The 19,934-nt window shown below is 44.6% G+C and overlaps 1 protein-coding gene across 3 annotated transcripts; it reads left to right on the top strand.

Moving 5' to 3' along the window:
• Positions 1-1,515: 1,515 nt before the first annotated feature.
• Tlr2 (toll like receptor 2) lies at positions 1,516-12,426 on the top strand. Of its 3 annotated transcripts, XM_021628471.2 has the most exons (3): positions 1,540-1,629; positions 1,849-2,075; positions 9,871-12,426. In XM_021628471.2, the coding sequence occupies exon 3, from the start codon at positions 9,886-9,888 to the stop codon at positions 12,241-12,243; it is 2,358 nt and encodes a 785-aa protein (XP_021484146.1). In that variant the 5' UTR covers positions 1,540-1,629; positions 1,849-2,075; positions 9,871-9,885; the 3' UTR covers positions 12,244-12,426. The 3 variants fall into 3 exon arrangements, with proteins under 3 accessions (XP_021484145.1, XP_021484146.1, XP_021484147.1); XM_021628470.2 differs by lacking the exon at positions 1,849-2,075 and having other exon boundaries at positions 1,516-1,629; XM_021628472.2 differs by lacking the exons at positions 1,540-1,629; positions 1,849-2,075 and adding an exon at positions 1,684-1,824.
• The last annotated feature ends 7,508 nt before the right edge of the window (positions 12,427-19,934 follow it).

Raw genomic sequence — 19,934 nt, 5'->3', positions numbered from 1 at the left:
TTATCTCAACCTGGGGTCACATATCAGATATTTTGCCTATTAGATATTTACATCATGACTCATAACAACATTACAGTTATGAAGTAGTAACAAAAGTAACTTATGGTTGGGGGTCAGCACACATGAGGAACTATATTAAAGGGTCTCATAGGAAGATTGAGAACCACCGTTATAGAGCCTATGGGGAGGACAAGCCACAAGGAGGAAAGAGATGGTGGGTTTAAGGGGGAAATCTGAACTATTTCTGATTTAGCTCAGTGGTAGAACACTTGTCTAGCAAGCTCAAGGCCCTGGTTCAGTCCTCAGCTCTGAAAAAGAAAGAAAGAAAGAAAGAAAGAAAGAAAAGAAAGAAAGAAAGAAAGGAAGGAAGGAAGGAAGGAAAGAAAGAATAACAAAAAGACAAAAAAAGGGGGGGAATCTGGCTTCAAATCTCAACTATTTCTGGTTACAGAGCAGTGTGTGTGTGTGTGTGTGTGTGTGTGTGTGTGTGTGTGTGATCTCACTTCCCTAAGGTCAAATGTAATCACAGGCACAAAGGCCAGTTTATTAATTTGTTTTTAAGTAGGGGGGTTCCCCTTACAGCTATTCCTCGCTGAGGAAGATGGAGCCACATCTCTGACAGGAAGCACACCGATCCACCATTTTTTTTTAGAATCACTTTGAGATGCAGACATGAGATAGAGAAAAGGAAGTAGCTTCAAAGCCCGGAATCTTCCTCCCATGGGAGGGAGGACGGGAAGCGGCGCAGCGCACCAGTCCACTGCTGAGGTGGGAGAAGGGGGGAATCTGGGCTGTTCTTCTCCGTTCACATCCTGGTGAACTGCTGCGGCGCAGGTCTGGGTGGTCTCTAGCAGACTCTCTTGACAGATGTTGAGCAGAAACGGATGCCGGAGGTAAACTGACGGGAGACAAGGTGTTGAAAAGAGGGACAAGTTGCCGCTCTTGAGGATGGAGAGAAAGATAAGCTACTTAAGTGATTAGGAGTTGACAGCAGTGTGACCACATCAGGAAGATAAAGAGGTGCACGCACGTCCGTTCTAAGTACAGCACCCTGTCGCAGGCTAAGTGTAGATATGGAAAGAAGAATCCGTAAGTAGGCAGTCTTGGGTCAAGGCGTGGTACCCCCGGTCATTCAGCCACCATGGTCCAGGCCTCCAGGAATTCCCTCCCGGTGATCTGACAAAACCTTCCTGTGACTGGCCCTGGTTTGCAAGCCCTGACTTCTCCCAGCGGGAGAACTCCAATATCCAAAATCCAAAGGGAGGGTGTGTCACCTTAGAGTCTCTTCTTCCTGCGGGAACCCTTGCAGAAGGATGCTCACCTCAGCGGAAATGCGCGCTGGGTCGCAGCTTTCGCTTTGACAGCCCAGTCTCGGGCACTTGGGGAAATCCCACACGGAGCCTCCGACCTCTCAGTTCTGTTTTCCCTGCCCTGCAGCTACTGCCAACCCCTGGCGCCGCGCGGGGCGCCCCGTGCAAGAACCCCGTGGGCGGCGCTTGCCTCGGTGGGCGGTGCTGGCGACGGGAAGTTCGGGCGCTGGGCTCGGGGCATGGCCTTTCCGCACCTCCCTGCCCTCGCGGGCCGGACCCGGAGAGCCAGAGGTCGCGGGAGCGGCTGGAGGTCTCCCAGGTAGGACACCCAGAGGGCAGAGGGGCGCCGGCAGAGCTGCTGCCACTGCGGAGCCCGCCCGCGGCCGTGCGACCCGCGTCGTGGCAGCCTCCCTGGCCCCGGGGTCGCGTCAGGAGTGGCCCCCGCTTTCTCGGAAAGGGCTGCTCTCCAGCCCAGCTCTCTCCGGTCCCCGGGCTCGGAGCCCGGGGCCAGACAGTGAGTAGAGGCGTTCGCTTGCAGGGGGTGTGTCCGCAATCACCGTTTCGGACCAGGAAGCTGTGAGCAGTTGCAGCGAGCTAGGAGTGGAAGAGAGGTCGCGCGAGGAGGTGCAGGCGATTCTCTTCTAACTGGGATCTTGCTTCTGCGTGTTGGGTCTTCACTTCTCAGCTTTCCTTCATCCCTGGAGCATCCGAGCCGAGCCGCGGCTCTGGACAGAAAACAACTGACCGAAACCGCGGGCATACAGAGTGGGTGGAGTTCTTTGAATACGGGCTCTTCAAGGGTTCCCTTAACACCCTTGCACTTCCATAAATGAGAACCCCGGGTTTACATTTTAGATGTCAGGAAAAGGCTCTTCTGCTTTCAAAAGGGAGACATTATTTTGGGTGTAAGAAGCTCAGCTTGCTGGAATGGTCTTGGTCTTGCCTACACTACCAACTCTTTAGCAAAGAGCAAATGAGGGAGAGACCCTCTCCCAAAGGGAAGAGCGAACATCATGACTTGGAAAATGTGGTGTTTCTCCGTATTCGAAGTTTCTGTTCCAAGCAAAGGACATTTGCACCTTAAACTTTCAATCAATTTTTTCAAAAATTGCCAGATGTTGACAATGTTTTAGAAGTTTCTAAGCTACCAGTTAATTTTTTTGTACTTCTGAATTTATAAGTAAATTAACATTTAACTGGATAAGTGCCCAATGAATAATCACCCTCGAGTTTAAAGAAGGCAAGTTAAGAGAGGGCACATAAAATAGGAGGAAAAAAATAAGAAAGTTCACAATGCAATGATTGGAAGCCTCCAAATATTAATAGTATTGAATAAGAGGGACTTGGTTTAAATGATTAGGTTAATGGTGTCAGAGAAGACTTAACTATAACTAAATATTATCTGCTTGTTTATCTTTTTGAGATGGCTGGCCTTGAACTCACCATGTGGCTGTGGTTGATTTTGAACTCCTGCCTCCACCTCTGGAGTGCTGGGGGCAGAGGTGTGCACCACTATGCCCTGTTTATCAGTGCTGGGGTCAAACAAAGGCTTCTGTGCACGCTAGCAAAGGACTCTACTGATGAGCTACAGCCCAGCCTGTCACCAGCCAATTCCAAGACATCCATTTCTCCTTCCTTCCTTCCTTCCTTCCTTCCTTCCTTCCTTCCTCTCTCTCTCTCTCTCTCTCTTTCTTTCTCTCGTTCCTTCCTTCTTTTAAAAAAATTGTTTATTTTGGGTATATGAGTGCTCTGACTGCATGCACACCTGCATGCCAGAAGAGGGCATCAGATCCCATTATAGATTTTTGTGAGCCACTATGTGGTTGCTGGGAATTGAACTCAGGACCTCTAGAAGAACAGAAAGTGCTCTTAACTGCTGAGGCATCTCTCCAGTCCAAGTTCCATTTCTTTTTTTTTTTCTCTTTTTTTTATTACTTTATTTTTTTATCAGTTACATTTTATTAACTCCGTGTCCCGATCCCTCATTCCCTCCCAGTCCCTCCCTTCCTCCCTCATCTCCCTGCCCCTTTCCAAGTCCACTGATGGGGGGGACCTCCTCCCCATTCATCTGATCCTGTTTTCCAAGTTCCATTTCTTAAGAACACTAAACATCAAAAGGGAAAATGCACAACCAGTTATCAAAAGAAAACTGTTGGGGGTGGGGTGGAGAGGTGGATCAGCAGTAAAGAACACTTGCTGCTCCTGAAGAGGGCCTGGGTTCAGTTCCCAACACCCACATGACTGTAGGGACCACATGCCTCCTTTTGGCTTCCGAGGGTACTGTGCACACACAGTGCACGGGGATAGATCCAGGCAAAGCACTCTTGCACCCGTTCGTATACAGTAAAGTGGCGCTTGCCACCAGGCCCGATGACGGGAGTTCAATTTCCAGAACCCGAGTGGTAGAAAGAAAGAACTGGCTTCCTCACATTGTTCTCTGACTTCCACGCTTGTGTTGTGGCACACATATGCCCCACCAGTAAATAAGTGTAAAGAGTATTTTGGAAAATTGTTGTGTGACTTCGCTGAACAGACATGACAATAGCATGTGGTTGCATAGCACGGCTACAGGTTATAGGGCCCAGAAGGCCCTGGAAGGAGCGTGTGGACTCTTCCGTGCAAGTGCTTTGGCAAAGTGAAGCACACTGCCTCATTGCCTCCCATTCATCTAAGTTGCCCACCTGGGATTGGACACACCTGTCTGGACTTAGCTCTGCAGAAAGAGAAGGCTCTGATGGCCCGAATGTCCCCCGCTCAGCAGACCACTCATTCCCTCTGCCTAGGGCTCCAAACGTCCCTCTGTCTGCCCACAGTAGGAGCGAAGCAGAGTCAGTGGGTGTGAGACTTTTCTTTTGGTCAGAAAATAGGCTGTTTCTGGACCATCCCTTGGTGTGTGTGCCCAGTGAGAGAGATGGTTTAGTCCTGTGCAGTCACGAGCCGAGGAGGAGACATGCTTCCTTGGGTGTTAGAGGAGCCAGTGACTAGAACCCATGTGGCCATATCTACTACATTTCTTCAACTACTTGTTCATTCCTCCATGCATTTCTTTATTGTTGCTGAATATATATTAAACTCTAGAGGGCTCTTCAATGGCCTGGCTAGTTTCCCAGGAATTGGGACAGAGACCGACCGGTTTATTTAGATAAGCCTTAAGGACACTATCTGCGGGTTAAAATAATTCCCTGAAGCTAACCTGGCTCTTCCCTGCTGCATCCCCTAAGTCACTTGCCGCTAAGCCACCCTGTCTAGGCTGGATCTGCTCCCTCAGGCCATATCTGCTCTCCTTATCTCTTTCTCTCCCTGCTTCTCTCAGTCTCATGGTCCCTAGCTGAAAACCCAGCCTGGGAACGAAGTTCCGCCTACCTCTATTCTGCCCGGTAACTGGCTGTCAGCAATTTTAGTAACCCATTAGAGATGATTGGGAAAAAGTTTATGCAACATCACTTGGCAGATGTGAGGATGCACTTGTTGGAACTGCAGCCAGATCTTAGGGCACAGAAATTAGCATTTGTACACACAGCACCAGACCAACCCTCAACAGTTTGTTTTCCAACCCACATTTATATTGGCCACTGTTTTTTTCTCTCATATGGTTGTTTAAACTTTCTTCATTGGCAGACAGAATCTGCTAGTGCCATTGTATGTATCAGAAAATTAATTTTAATTTAAAAATTTTAATAATTTATTTAATTTACATCCCTATTGTAGCCCCCTCCCTCGTCTCCTTCTGTCCCTATTCTCCCTCCCTCTTCCCCCCTCTTCCCCTGTTCTATTTTTCAGAAAGGGGTAGCCCTCCTCCCCTACCATCTGACCCCAGCCTATCAAGTCTCATTAAGACTGCTTGTATCTTCTTCCTCTGTGGCCTGGCAATGAACCCCTATACACACACCAGGAGGAGGAAGTGATTAAAGAGCAGACAATGGAGTCCATGTCAGAGACAGCCCCTACTCCTCTTACTAGGGCACCCCCATTGAGACTGACCTGCCTATCAGCTACCTCTGTGCAGGGGTTCTAGGTCCTCTTCATGCATAGTCCTTGGTTGGTACATTAGTCTCTGTGGGCTCCCATGGGCCCAGATTTGTTGGCTCTGTTGGTCTTCTTATGGAGCTCCTGTCCACTCTGGATCTTTCTATTCTCCCACTCTTCCATAAGACTCTCTGTGCTCTGCCCAAAGTTTGGCTGAGTCTCAGCATCTGCATCAATCCCCAGCGGGTGGAGTCTTTCAGAGGACATGTATGGTAGGCTCCCATCCTGTCTCCTCTCTTCATAGGCTTGATATTGGCTATAGGCTTGCTGTATATTGCCTTTACTATGTTTAGATATGTGCCTTGATCTCTCCAAAACTTTAAATATGAATGAGTGTGAGATTTTGTCAAATGTTTTTTTCAGTATCTAAGGAGGTGATCATGTATTTATTTTTTCCTTCAGTTTGTTATAGTTGGATTACATTGATGGATTTCCGTATATTGAACCACCCCTGCATGCCCGGGATAAAGCCTATTTGGTCATGGAGGATGTTATCTTTGATGTGATCTTGGATTTGGTTTGCTAGTATTTTATTGAGTATTTTTGTGTGAATGTTCATAAAAGAGATTGGTTTGAAGTTCTCTTTCTTTCTTGGGCCTTTGTGTGGTTTAGGTATCAAGGTGACTGTGGCCTCATAGAATGAGTTCGGTAATGTTCCTTATGTTTCTAGTCTGTGGAACAGTTAGAGGAGTATTGGTATTAGCTTTTCTTTGAAGGTCTGGTGGAATTCTGCACTGAAACCATCTGGCCCTGGGCTTTTGTTGGTTGGGAGACTTTTGATGACTGCTTCTATTTCCTTAGGGGATATAAGACTATTTAATTTGTTTACCTGATCTTGATTCAGCTTTGGTAAGTAGAATCTGTGAAGAAAATTGTCCATTTTATTTAGATTTTCATATTTTGTGGCATATAGGCTTTTGAAGTAAGACCTAATTATTTTTTGGATTTCCTCAGTGTCTGTAGTTATATCCCCCTTTTCATTTCTGATTTTGTTGATTTGGATAGTGTCTCTGTGCCATTTAGTTAGTTTGGTTAAGAGTTTATCTTGCTGATTTTCTCAAAGAACCAGGTCTTGGTTTCATTGTTTCTTTGAATTGTTCTCTTTGTTTCTAATTTATTGATTTCAGCTCTGAGTTTGATTATTTCCAGCTGTCTACTCCTCTTGGGTGTGTCTTCTTCTTCTTCTTTCTTCCTCCTCCTCCTCCTCTTCTTCCTCCTCCTCCTCCTCCTCCTGTATGGGATGTGTCCAATGTCTTTATGAAGGTACTTAGTGCTACAAGCTTTTCTCTTATCGATGCTCTTTTGTGTCCCACACGTTTTAGTATGTTGTGCCTTCATTTCACTGAATTTTAGGAAGTCCTTAATTTCTTTCTTTATTTCTTACCTGACACAGTTGTTATTGAGTAGAGAGTTCTTCAGTTTCCATGTGTGTGTAGGCTTTTTGCTATTTCTGTTGTTGTTGAGGTCCAGCTTTAGTCCATCATGGTCTGATAGGATACAAGGATTTATTTCAATCTTCTTGTATCTGTTGAGGCTTGCTTTGTGGCCTACTATATGGTCAATTTGGGGGAAGGTTCTGTCAGACGCTGAGAAGTATATTCTTTTTTGTTTGGGTGAAAAGTTCTGTAGATATCTGTTAGGTCCATTTGATTCATGACATGTTACTGTCATTATCTCTTGGTTTAGCTTCTGTTTTGTTCATCTGTCCTTTGATGAGAGTGGGGTGTTAAAGTCTCCCACTATTAATGTATGAGGATAATGTGTGGTTTAAGTTTTATTAATTTTTCTTTTACAAATGTGGATGCTTTTGTATTTGGGGCTTAGATGTTCAGATTTGAGATGTCATCTTGGTAGAATTTTCCTTTAATGAATATGAAGTGTCCTTCCTCATCTCTTTTGATTGATTTTGGTTGAAAGTCTATTATATTAGATATTGGAATGTCTACTCCTGCTTGCATCTTGGGTCCATTTGCTTGGAAAACCTTCTTTCAGCCCTTTACTCTCAGGTAATGTTTATCTCTGTGGCTGAGGTGTGTTTCTTGTATGCTGCAGAATGATGGTTCCTGTTTACACATCCATTCTGTTAGTCTGTGCCTTTTTATGGGAGAGTTGAGTCCACTTATGTTGATAGAGATTAATGACCAGTGACTGTTAGTTCCTTTTATTTTGATGTTGGTTGGGGTAGTGTGTTTATGTACTTGTTTGCTTTTAGTTTTGCTGTAGTGAAGTTATTTATTTCCTGGATGTATTTAGTCTTCTTGGGTTGGATTTTTCCTTCTAGTATATTCTGTAGGAATGGATTTGTGGAAAGGTACTGTTTAAATTTGTTTTTTGTTGTGGAATATCTTGTTTTCTCCATCTATGATGACTGAAAGTTTTGTATAGTAGTCTGGGCTGACATCAGTGTTCTCTTACAGTCTGCATGATATCAACCCAGGCCCTTCTGGCTTTCATAGTCTCTGTTGAGAAGTCAGGTGTGATTCTGATGGGTTTGCTTTTATATGTTACGTGGCCTCTTTTCCTTGAAGCTTTTAGTATTTTTTTTTTGTTGTTGTTCTGTACATTTAGCGTTTTGATTATTATGCGGCAGGAGGATTTTCTTTTCTGGCCTAATCTATTACATGTTCTGTAGGTCTCTTGTATGCTTATAGGCATCTGTTTCTTTAAGTAGGAGAAATTTTCTTCTATGATTTTGTTGAAATTATTTTCTGCACCTTGGAGACAGGAATCTTCTTTTTCCTGTATTCCTATTATTCTAAGATTTCATCTTTTCATGGTGTCCTCGATTTATTGGATGTTTTGTGTCAGGGATTTTCTTCACATTTTCTTTGATGGATGCATCAATTTCTTCCTTTGTGTCTTCTACACCTGAGATTCTTTCCTCCATCTCTTGTATTCCATTGGAGATGCCTACCTCTGTAGTTCCTGTTTTCTTCCCTAAGTTCCCCTTCTCCAGGATTTCTTCAGTTTGTGTTTTCTTTAGTGTTTCCATTTTCAGATCTTGAACCATTTTGTTAACTTCCTTCACCTGTTTGTTTGTATTTTCCTGCCTTTCATTCAGTTCCTTCACCTTTTTGAACTTTCCTCTATTTCTTTCAGTGATTTAATTATTTCCTATATTTTTTTTTCAGTGATTTAATTATTTCCTCTCTAAAGGTCAAAATCTTTTTGAGTGTATCTTCCTCTATTTCTTTACAGATTTTGTTTCCTCTGTTATCTTTATAAGCATAGATTTCAGGTCATTTTCTTGAGCTTCACTTGTGATAGGGTATCCAGGCTGCTTGTCTTAGGATAATTTGGTTCTGAAGATACCATATTGGTTTGGCTTTTGTTGACTGTGTTTTTATGCTAGCCTTTACCCCCCCCCCGGTTGTCTCTGGCATTGACTGGTAGTTTCTGGTGCCCCCTGGAGTCCTGGGGGTGAGGGTTCGGTACAGGAGAAGCCATGGGCAGGAAGCTGGATGTTCTTGCAGGAGCCCTCTTGTTGGCAGGTATGGTTTCCAACTGGTGGGTGGTTCTCAGGGAATTGCTGTGGCTCTGCTCAAGTGTAAGATCCTGTGGGCTAATTGGACTCCTCAGGAGCCTGGGGCTCTTCTTTCACCTGAGAGAGACCTGGAGACAGCTGCCCTGCCACTGTCTTTCTTGCTCTGAGGTAAATGATTTGCAGTGGCCCAGACACTGTGCTCAGACACTGTTTGCTGGGCGCAGCCATCTTGAAGAGCCAGCAAGCCCAGAGATTTGGTCAGTCTCCCTAGGGAGACAGGTTGAGCTTTGCAGCAGTATCTGGGGCTGTTCCTGTGGTTCCCATGCATCGGGAGGCCTGAGGTTGGAGCTGTGTGCCCTGGTACCCAGAAGGTATTCACTGGCTGGTGAGCATAGCGGTCAGGCATGTGGCTAGACCCCGAAGCCCCCGAGCTGAGGGAACCCAGGGACATTTCTGTGGATTAGCTGGGTGAGCTTAGGTCAGATCTAATTGTTTCCATCTCCTAGGGGTTTCTTCTCGACTGGGAGGCCCAGTCTCTGGTGTTCTGAGGCCTCAGTTCAGTCTGAAATGGTGAACACCGTGCAGGCATGTGGGTAGGCGTCGGCAACTGAGCGCCTTCGAGGACCCAGGAACTTTTCTGGGGAGGAGCTGGGTGACCTGAGATCCGTCCCGACTGTTTCTCTCACCACGGCGTTTCCTCTCCCCTGGAAAACAGTCACTGGTGTGTTGGGGCAGTCCAGTCTGTTGGTTGCTGTGCAGCCACTGCTGCTGATCAGACACAGTGTGTGATCATCTTGGATCCTCAATCTGAGAAAATTAATTTCTAATCCTCAGTCATGTATTGCAATTTGCCTCTAAGTTATTTCTTGTACAATGTGTGTGTGTGTGTGTGTGTGATAAAGAGAGAGAGAGAAAAAAAAGATAGAAAGAGAAAGAAAGGAAGGAAGGAAGGAAGAAAGGAAGAGAGAGAGAAATGAGAATATACACAAGACTGAAAATCACGACATGCCATTAGGTACACTCACTCATATGCGCTTTATTTGTTTTAAGGTCAAATCTCAGAAGATGATACCTGCTCTTTGGACCTTCTGGACTTTGCTGGCCATGACAGGCCTCTCCAAGGAAGGCTGTTGTGCTCAGGTTCCTCTGTCGTGTGACACTGCTGGCAAATGTGATGGCCGCTCCAGGTCTTTCACCTCTATTCCTTCAGGACTCACAGCAGCCATGAAGAGCCTTGACCTCTCTAACAACAAGATCACCTACATTGGCCATGAGGACCTGCGGGCATGTGTGAGCCTCCGGGCTCTGACACTGGAGTCCAGCGGAATCAACACCATTGAGGATGATGCCTTTTCCTCCCTGGGCAGTCTTGAACATTTGGACTTGTCTGATAACCACTTGTCTAACTTATCTTCCTCCTGGTTCAGGCCCCTTTCCTCCTTGAAATACTTAAACTTAATGGGAAATCCTTACAGGACTCTGGGGGGAACGTCACTGTTTTCTAGCCTCACAAAATTACAAACCCTCAGAGTAGGAAGTGCTGATGCCTTCAGTGGGCTTAGGAGAATAGATTTTCTTGGGCTGACTTCTCTCGACGAACTTGAAATTAAAGCATCAGGTCTCCGGAATTATGAGCCCAAAAGTCTAAAGGCGATTCAAAACATCCATCACCTGACCCTCCACCTGAGGGAATCTACTTTCCTGTTGGGGATTTTTGCAGACATTCTGAGTTCTGTGAGATGTTTGGAACTGCGGGAGACTAGCATGACCAGCTTCCTCTTTTCAGAACTGTCTGCTAATGAAAGCACTTCACTGATGAAAAAGCTAGCATTCCGAAATGCACGCCTCACCGACAAAAGCTTTAATGAATTTCTGAAACTGTTGCCTTACATTTCAGAACTGTCCGAGGTAGAATTTGATGACTGCACCCTCGATGGAATTGGCAATTTCGACCCGCCAGAGTCAGACATCGTGAGAGAGCTGGGTAAAGTGGAAACGCTAACAATCCGGAGGCTGCACATCCCGAACTTTTACTTATTTTATGATCTACATACTGTGTATTCCCTCCTGCAGAAAGTTAAGCGAATCACGGTAGAAAACAGTAAGGTTTTTCTGGTTCCTTGTTTGTTTTCTCAGAATTTAAAATCATTAGAATTCTTGGACCTCAGTGAAAATTTGATGGTTGAAGAATATTTGAAAAACTCAGCTTGTGAGGGCGCCTGGCCTGCTCTACAAACCTTAATTTTGAGACAGAACCATTTGAGATCAATAGAAAGAACTGGAGAGATTTTGCTGACCCTGAAAAACCTGACAGCCCTTGACATCAGCAGGAACAGCTTTGGTCTTATGCCTGACACTTGTCAGTGGCCGGAGAAGATGCGCTTCCTGAACCTGTCCAGTACAGGGATACAGGCCATAAAAGCATGCATTCCTCCGACACTAGAAGTGTTGGATGTTAGTAACAACAATCTCAATTCATTTTCTTTGCTCTTGCCTTGGCTCCGAGAGCTCCATATTTCCAGAAATAAGCTGAAGACTCTCCCAGATGCCTCCTTCCTCCCTGTGTTACTGGTCATGAAGATCAGCGAGAACGCAATAAGCACTTTCTCTGAAGACCAGCTTAGTTCTTTTCCCAACCTGGAGAGTCTGGAAGCAGGGGCCAACCACTTCATCTGCTCCTGTGAATTTCTGTCCTTCACGCTGGGCCAGAGGCCAGCCCTGGCCCAGGTCCTGGTCGGCTGGCCAGACAGCTACTTGTGTGACTCCCCGCCCCGCCTGCATGGCCAGAAAATCCAGGATGCCCGGCCCTCAGTCTTGGAGTGCCACCAGGCTGCACTGGTGTCTGGTGTCTGCTGTGCCCTTCTCCTGATGATCCTGCTCATAGGCGGCCTGTGCTACCATTTCCATGGGCTGTGGTACCTGCGGATGATGTGGGCATGGCTTCAGGCCAAGAGGAAGCCCAAGAGGGCTCCTTGCAGGGAGGTTTGCTATGACGCCTTTGTTTCTTACAGCGAGCAGGACTCCCACTGGGTGGAGCACCTCATGGTCCAGCGGCTGGAGAACGGTGACCCGCCCTTCAAGCTGTGTCTCCACAAGCGAGACTTTGTTCCTGGCAAGTGGATCATTGACAACATCATTGATTCCATTGAAAAGAGCCACAAAACGGTGTTCGTGCTTTCTGAGAACTTTGTGCGGAGCGATTGGTGCAAATACGAACTGGACTTCTCCCACTTCAGGCTCTTCGAAGAGAACAATGACGCCACCATCCTCGTTTTGCTGGAGCCCATAGAGAAGAAAGCCATCCCCCAGCGCTTCTGCAAACTGCGCAAGATAATGAATACCAAGACCTACCTGGAGTGGCCCTTAGATGCTGCTCAGCAGGAAGTATTCTGGGCAAATCTGAGAACTGCAATAAAGTCGTAGGTCTTCTCTCCAGTTCCTGTCTTGCCTTAACTGTGGTCTTTGTGACATGAACTGAAACAAACTTTATTCTGACATAATTATGTAAGTATCACAGAACTGTACTATTGAGGATTTGGGAAGTATAATTAATAGCCGTGAGCTTTATCTTGAACACTGTTGTATAAATATCTGATGTCAGGAGAATGGTTTCCCTGTTTTTCTTTGTACTGTGGGTAGCCAAGGTCTCTCTCCATTATTGACACCTGAATAAGCTGCCACTTAGCACATCTGGAAACAGTACATAGAGATGGAAGACTTAGCGCCTGTAGCCAGTCAGCGTGCTTTCTGCACAGAAGCACGCATGGCGGCTACAGAAAGCATTTCCTAATCTACTCACCTGCCATTCTCTGTGTAGCTGATGTCAAGGGCAAGGAGTCACAGTATTTGGGGCATGCAGGCAAATTTGTTGCTATTCTTAAAGAGAGGACTGTGTCCTCCCACTCCCATCAGCTCTTCCCGCATACAGTACCAGCTGCATTTTGGTGCAAACAGGGTTTGTCTTTCTGAATATTTGATAGCTTACTCTAGACATAATTCTTTGAAATAATGGATGTTATACAAGATACAGTAAATCTTGTCTTGCTTTGAGAAAAGAACGAGTGAGTATAAATTAAATATTAATTTGAAAGGACCTGAAAAAAGTCTCCCATGTCCTGTGCAGACTGCCAGGATTTCAGGTGTTAATTTCCACTGTGTGGTCGCAGCTCCTAACCCCACAGACATTCTCTTGCTTTTTCTCCTGTGCAAAGTCTTGTTTCTAATTCTATAAAGCTTTTCTTTTTCTATCTGAAAATATATACATTCGAGCAAAAGATTTTTAAAATAATTACATACCTAGAGGTTTCCTAGGACTCAAAATAACCCACATGCAGTAATCTGAAGACAGACACTATTGCCTTTATTGTTTATAATATTTGATAATGCATCAAATTTTAACGCAATATTCTTTGCTAAGAGTTCTTTACTGGTTCTCAGCAACTTTTACCTTGTGCTTGGAACTGCATGCAAAAAGGAGCGAACCTCCTTTGCCCTCTGTTCAGTTCTTGACCAAAATTACGTTTATGAGGTTAATTGGGTTTTAGAGTCAGGGACTCCAAAATTTTGGGCAAGTTACTTACCATAACCCAAAATATTTTCCTGTCTTAAAATGGGCAGCGTGATCTGTTCATACTGGGCTATTGAGGGTGTGAGGTGTGGTAGCATGAGAAAACCACACTCTCTGGTCACCGTTGCTGCCAGGAGAATTCTCAGGGAGAAGGTATCAGACCTATCTAGATGGGCTCTTTGGGTTCATGTGTAGTTATAGCCTGTTGTGGACATTTGCTGCGGATATTAGTGTTTTACAGAAAATTATTCTTTATATTACCATTTCTATGTAGGTATGTGCCTATTATTTCCCTGGCAGAGAGATTAGTGGCTCTGTTGTCCACAGAAAAACACCCCCAAGGAAGAGGAGCATTAATGTGTAGTGAGCTTTAGCGTGGGCGCTTACGCCATGCTGCTTCTTTCACAAGCTCCTGGGAAGAGAGCAGAGGCCAGTCTGTGAAAGAAGTGGACACACCAGGAGGAGGCACAGAAATCCAAGACAGTAATGAACTTTATTCCTACTTTTCTATTTCCTACCATGATCACCACATTGCCAGGAGAACCAGAAAGACCAAACACAGACTTAATCTTAACCAGAGTTGTGTTGACTTGATCCAGTACATGTTTCTAAATAATTTAAACAGTAATGGAAACACTTTCATAGTTTGATAGATTTAAAATGATCTTTAAGCTTCATTACTCATATAACTGAAAACCACTTTCAGCAAAGTGGCAGGATGAAAAATTAACCCACACAGAAATTAGTAGCTTTTTAAAAACCAGTGGCAGACATACTGAGAAAGAAATCAGGAAAAGAATACCATTGACAGGAAAACACCTAGGGGTAAATTTAACTAACTGAAAGACCTCTATAATAAAAACTTTACAACATGAAGAAAAAAATTGAAGAATATATTAAAAGAAGGTAAGATCTGCCATGTTCATAGATCCAAAATAATTTCTATTATGAAAATGGCCACCCTATCAAAAACAGTCCACAGATTTAAAGTGATACCAATGAAATTTCATATGCTATTCTTCACAAAAATAGAAAAAAATCTTAAATTTCATATGGACTCACAAAAGACCCCAGGTGGCCAAAGCAATCCTAAGTAAAAAGAATACTGCTAGAAGTATCATTTGACTTCAAATTATACTACAGAGCCATAATAATAACAATCACATGATACCAGCATCAAAACAGGCACATGAACCAATGGAATAGAGTAGAGATCCCAGATTCATTAATACACAATGAATAAAAGCCGGAATCCTCAGCAAAAGATGCTAGGAAAACTGGGTATCTACACATAGGAGAATATAACTACACTGTATCTTTTCCTCACCAAATGGTGTAGCCACAGTTTTTGGATGTTTTATTGGGTTCTTTTTCCTATCTCCCTACCTTACCCTTATCCCTTCCAACCCCCAACACTGGGTAGGAGTGAAAGAAGGATAGAGGGAAAAAGGGGGCATCAATCTCATTAGACTAATTCCTGCTGATTAAGAGTGTTGAGTTCCTTGGGGCAAGTCCAATCTTCATCATCAGGGTATCTCCAACCAGCAACCAGCAACCAGCAAACAGCAACAAACAGCAACCATCAAAAGGAGCAAACAGCAGCAGGGGGAGCAGCAGCTGTCACAGGCCTCTCTCGGGGCTCTCAAGAGTCCTCAGAATTCCAAACCTAAACTATTTTCAGCTGGAAAAATCATGCTTCTGCCAGAGCATGAAACACACCATAGTCAGCGGCTGTGGACAGTCCGAAGCAGCAGCATATCCAATACCTGGGATTAAAACAAAAACATCTTCCCAACACAACTGGGTTTTTAAAGAAACTAAAATTCTCACTGCAGAATGGAGCAAGGACCTTGATACAACAAACTCTGAAACTGGAAAGCTGGAGAGATGCCTCAGCAGCTAAGAGCACTGGCTGCTCTCCCGAGAGCCTGAGCTCGATTCCCAGAAACATGGTGGCTCACAACCATTTGTAATGGAATCTGATTATTTCTGATGTGCATGAAAACACAACACTCATATACATAAAATAAACAAATAAATCTTAAAAACAAACAAACAAAAAAGAAACTCTGAAACTGATAAAGAGAAAGGTACCAAGAAATGGATTATTTGCAATTTCTACCATGTGGTGTGTAAGCCTTTGAAATTGGTTTGCGGGAAGAATACAGAAGAATTTGGAACAATAGGTAAGACCAGTCCTTGTATGCTATTCTCAGAGATTAGTAGCCATTCCACTAGGAGTTTGGAAGACCAGAATGGCAATAGAAACACACATAGTGAAGACAAGGCCCTTGAGGTTTCCTGGATGAATTCACCAGGAATGGGATGAGGTGATACTCCTATTACAATCTAGCAAAGAACTGGTCTGTAGTATGCCTCTGCCATGAAAGTTTGAATAGCTGAATTCAGAAGTAATGGATTAATTTATTTGGTGAAGGAAATATCAGGACAGTATAACATACAGGCTAAGAAATGTTTGTTGCTTGCTGTGGTTAACCAACTTCATAGCAAGATGGACAAGGGAAAAGCAGAGCAGATTTGAAAAATTTGTAACATGATAAGGAAAACATTGTGATCATATTGCTCTGTGAACAAAGCAAGTGCTAGGAGAAAAAAATGACAGCTGTTAAAGATATTAGTAAAATAAGGAGAAAAGCATATACTTTATATTGGGAAATAAGAAATGTACCTTGAGGCCAAGACTCATCCACTGAAGGCTCCATGGTATAAAAATAATGAACTTTCGCTAAGAAGAGCATCGTCTGGAGGCTTGCCTAAGAAACAGCCTGAGGAGGATCAGCCACTGAAGCTGCCGTAGTCACAATCCAAGGGGGCCTGGATACTTGCTAAGCTGGCAGTAGAATTTGGTCCGTCTATATGAAGCTTGCTTTGTTACACGTGCAGAATGCAAGAGTAATTGGTGATCATATCTTTCTCCAAGTTTCCAGAAAACAAAACAAATCAAGACAACAGATGAGGTGGTTATGTGTAGCTGGGCTGGATTCCCTGCAGAAAAGCCCCGAGAGGCCTCTGTGTGAAACACTGCAGGCATAGTATAAGTTGCAGTGGGAACCCATCACTTCTGACAGGAGAAGTTGCAGGCATTGAGCAGAACTGGCCGCAGAACTACAGTCACTGCAAGCGGCAGGGGTCAGCACTGCCAGGCTTGTTGGGTCAGATGCTGCTGCCAGACATTCGAAGCTGCCTGGTTTGGTGCCGGCCCTGCTAGGATTTGGCCCAGTTTTCTCTCTGTCTCCATGCTTTCTTTTGGAGAATGGAATGCACATGCCACTGCATATTAGAAGGATGTGACCTGATTTTTAGGAGCTCATGATTATGAGCTTACCTGAGTCTCTGAAGAGACTGACATTTTGAGAGGTGGGTGGAATCTAGCGGAAGGAAGCTAATTCACATTGGTGGTGTCCTTTAAAGGGGCCTGGAAGCTGGATCCCCTCTCTTTAATTTTGCTCATTGGCCACCATGAGGCAACCCCCTTCTTTCCCATGCATTGCCTGCCCCAGCTTCCCACTTCCCCACAGGATCAACTGACCACAAATTAGGACCTCCAAAACTGTGAGCCAAACAATTCTTCCTTTTAAGTCGATCATCTCAAGTATTTGTTATAGTAACAGAAAGCTAATATCTGGATATATGACATTTCTCACCCATGAGGGTCATTTTGGACTCCATGAAAACAAGTATTGCCCTACACACCCAGAGTTCCAAAGGTTGCTGAAGCGACTTTTCACATAGCATTCCAAAAACACTAAGAAGTATATTCACACCAGAAATCAATGTAAGGGCTCCATTTTTTTTCCCCAGAAATAAAACTAATTTTTAGTGCTTTGTAACTGTGATTACTGTATGGGCTATTGCCTTTGTTCTTGGCCCCCCACAGAACTTTATACTATAAAGTTTCATTAAACCCTGTCGCTGAAAACAACAGGAGTCATAGGACACGGAGGAATCGAGCTAGCACTGACCTTGAAGCTTCCTTTTCGCCGGCTAGTTTTCACAGCACCGGAAGGTGTGGTGCATTTTATCAGGAAAGAAAAGTTATCATTGGTCTCACTCAATTGGAAACCTCAAAGGCTCAAATAGCAACCGGCCCAACAAGAATCACCGATTGCCGAAAGAGTGGAATGGATGTTTTTATAACTGGTGTCAGGTTGTATTTAAGGCCTGTTCAGCAGAGATCCCATGCCTGGAAGTGTTAACTGGGTCAAGAACCTGTGGATGGGTCAGTCAGAGGCTCTAGGGGACAACTAACTATGACTATTGAACCAACTGGGCACGGTATTAACCTGTACCCTAAGTACTTATCTTTATGTCCACAGATTTGTGCAGTTCTCAGCCTTTGTTGGGGAACCTTCTTTTTGTAGTTGGTGTTGATTGACACATAGACTCTCCACTGCTCAAAGCACTAGGGGATGCTCATCTGAAAAATGGACCATCCCCCCCAAGGCTCATCATGGAAGAGGAAGCAGACAGATTGGAAATACTAACAGGACTCCTGTGACACAGTTCCTTCTAGCCATGATAGCAACGCTGCACAGGAGCTCATAGCAGCTATGAATGCAAACACAAGACCTGTATAAGATCAAGCCAGCAGAAATCCCAGCATGGACTGGGGATGGGATCACAAAGTACACCCCTAGATCTGCTTACTTTGGATCTATACAGTCCCCCATAAGTCGCTCGTGTTCTAGGAAACGGTCTCTGTACCCTGCACATGTTGGCAGCAGTAAGTGGACTCAGAGGAGTAAAAAGGAAAAGAGTACAAGAACTTGGAAGGGAAAAGTGGTAGAGAGACTGGGAAGGATAGGAGGGGAGAATGCAGAAAGAAGATTTGGTCAAAATATATGCATGAAATTCTCAAACAATAAAAAGAATGTTTTCTTTTCTTAGTCCTTGCATATGCCTACTATACAATGCCTTCACCTACTGTCAAATAATTAAGGTAGCTGTCAAGTACAGGAACATTAGAATAAAGCTAGTAGTTTGAATGGTGAACCAGCTGTAATACTGAAGCATTTGGTAGTTTGAAGAAGCAAAATTCCCAACAAGAAGACAAGTGCGTTACTTTGATGATGAAACATTGACCACCACGTTGCCAGTCTGTAAAAGGCAAGTGAAGCAACATGTGGTTCCTTCTGCTTCATTAAAGTGTAAAAGTCTCAGGGGCTGTAGAACAGCTGTCTGCTTCTCCACAGACAGCGTTGGCTGTTTTAACAAGTAAGCACTAATTTCAGATGGATTAATTAGGAGTAGTAACAGTGACCTTTCTATGGCTGTGACATACCATGACCAAGTCAACTTGGAGAAGGGAGGGTTCATTTGGGCTTGTGGCTCCAGAGGATGGAGGTCCATCGCCATCATGGTGAGGCAGAATGGTGGCAAGCAGGCACGGCTACTAGAGCAGCAGCAGAGGGCTCGTATCTTGACCCACAGAGTGAAGTAGAGGGTGAATTCGGAATGTGCAAGTCTTTAAACTCGCAAAGGCGCTTCCAGCGGCAGACTTCCTCCAACACTGCCAGCCTTCCTACGCCACCAACCAGCGCCATCAAACGGGGTTCCAAGCATTTAAACACTGAGCCTATGGAGCGCATTCTCATTCAAATTCCCACAAGGGTCCAGACCCACCCCTCTTGGATCAACTCATTTCAACTGCTCTCATGTATTCTGCTACCTTTTTCCGCATCAACTTACTCTCTCAACAAATCGTTCTGAAGGATCTGCTGGGTACTGCTTTAAGAGCCATGAATGTAGTGGGGGATGAAAAAGATGAAACTTGGCTTTGTGGACTACAAGACAAGCAAAAGTATATGGCATCTGATTTTCAGATGCTGGTGAGTTCTCTGAGGAGGGTACCATCAGGTATCAAAACAGAATGGTAATGCCACCCATGTGTCAATGTGTGTACAGGTGTGTGTGTGTACCCACAAGTGGTTTCTTCTCCTTTAGTTCTGCCCTCGGGCGGGTTGAGGTTGAGTTTGAGTTTGGCAGTACTCAGCATCCCAGAGAAGCCAGCTGATAGAGCTTTAAGGGTCGTTACATGTGTATAGAGGGGCTTCACAGCGTCAGAGCAGCCACATGCTGGGAAATATGACAAGCAGACTGGATGGGCTCCTGAAGCTGTTGCTTAACGCTTCTACTGACATTCAGATGATGCTGAACCGATGCTCCCCCTTGTACATGTGATACACATTCTCAAGCCTCCTAAACACTCTAAAGATCTGGTTATTAATCAGCCAAACAGGGGCCCAATGCCTATGGCCAGAAGAGATGTAACAAGGGTGTCTCATGCATGGGCGAGAGAGTGTTAAAGGAGAGATGGAAATGCACAATGTTGTTAATTCTATCACTTAGCTTTTAACTCTTTCCACGTAGATGAATTATGTTAAGTGTGGCATCAGACTTTGCTTCCCGACCTCTCTGGATCATCTCCAAAATCCAAACAGAATGCCAGTGTTGAACACAGGACCACAGTTTTAAGAATATCTCCACCACGCAATACAGTGGGGAAGTCTGCGGTGCTATTCTAGCT

Source organism: Meriones unguiculatus, chromosome 2 (assembly GCF_030254825.1).
Source record: "Meriones unguiculatus strain TT.TT164.6M chromosome 2, Bangor_MerUng_6.1, whole genome shotgun sequence".
Taxonomy (NCBI): Eukaryota; Metazoa; Chordata; class Mammalia; order Rodentia; family Muridae; genus Meriones; species Meriones unguiculatus.
This window is presented reverse-complemented; position numbering and strand designations above follow the sequence as displayed.

Bases quoted from the DNA above. Each gene is read 5' to 3' on its own strand.
- Tlr2 (XM_021628470.2), top strand. From the start codon at position 9,886: ATGATACCTGCTCTTTGGACCTTCTGGACTTTGCTGGCCATGACAGGC.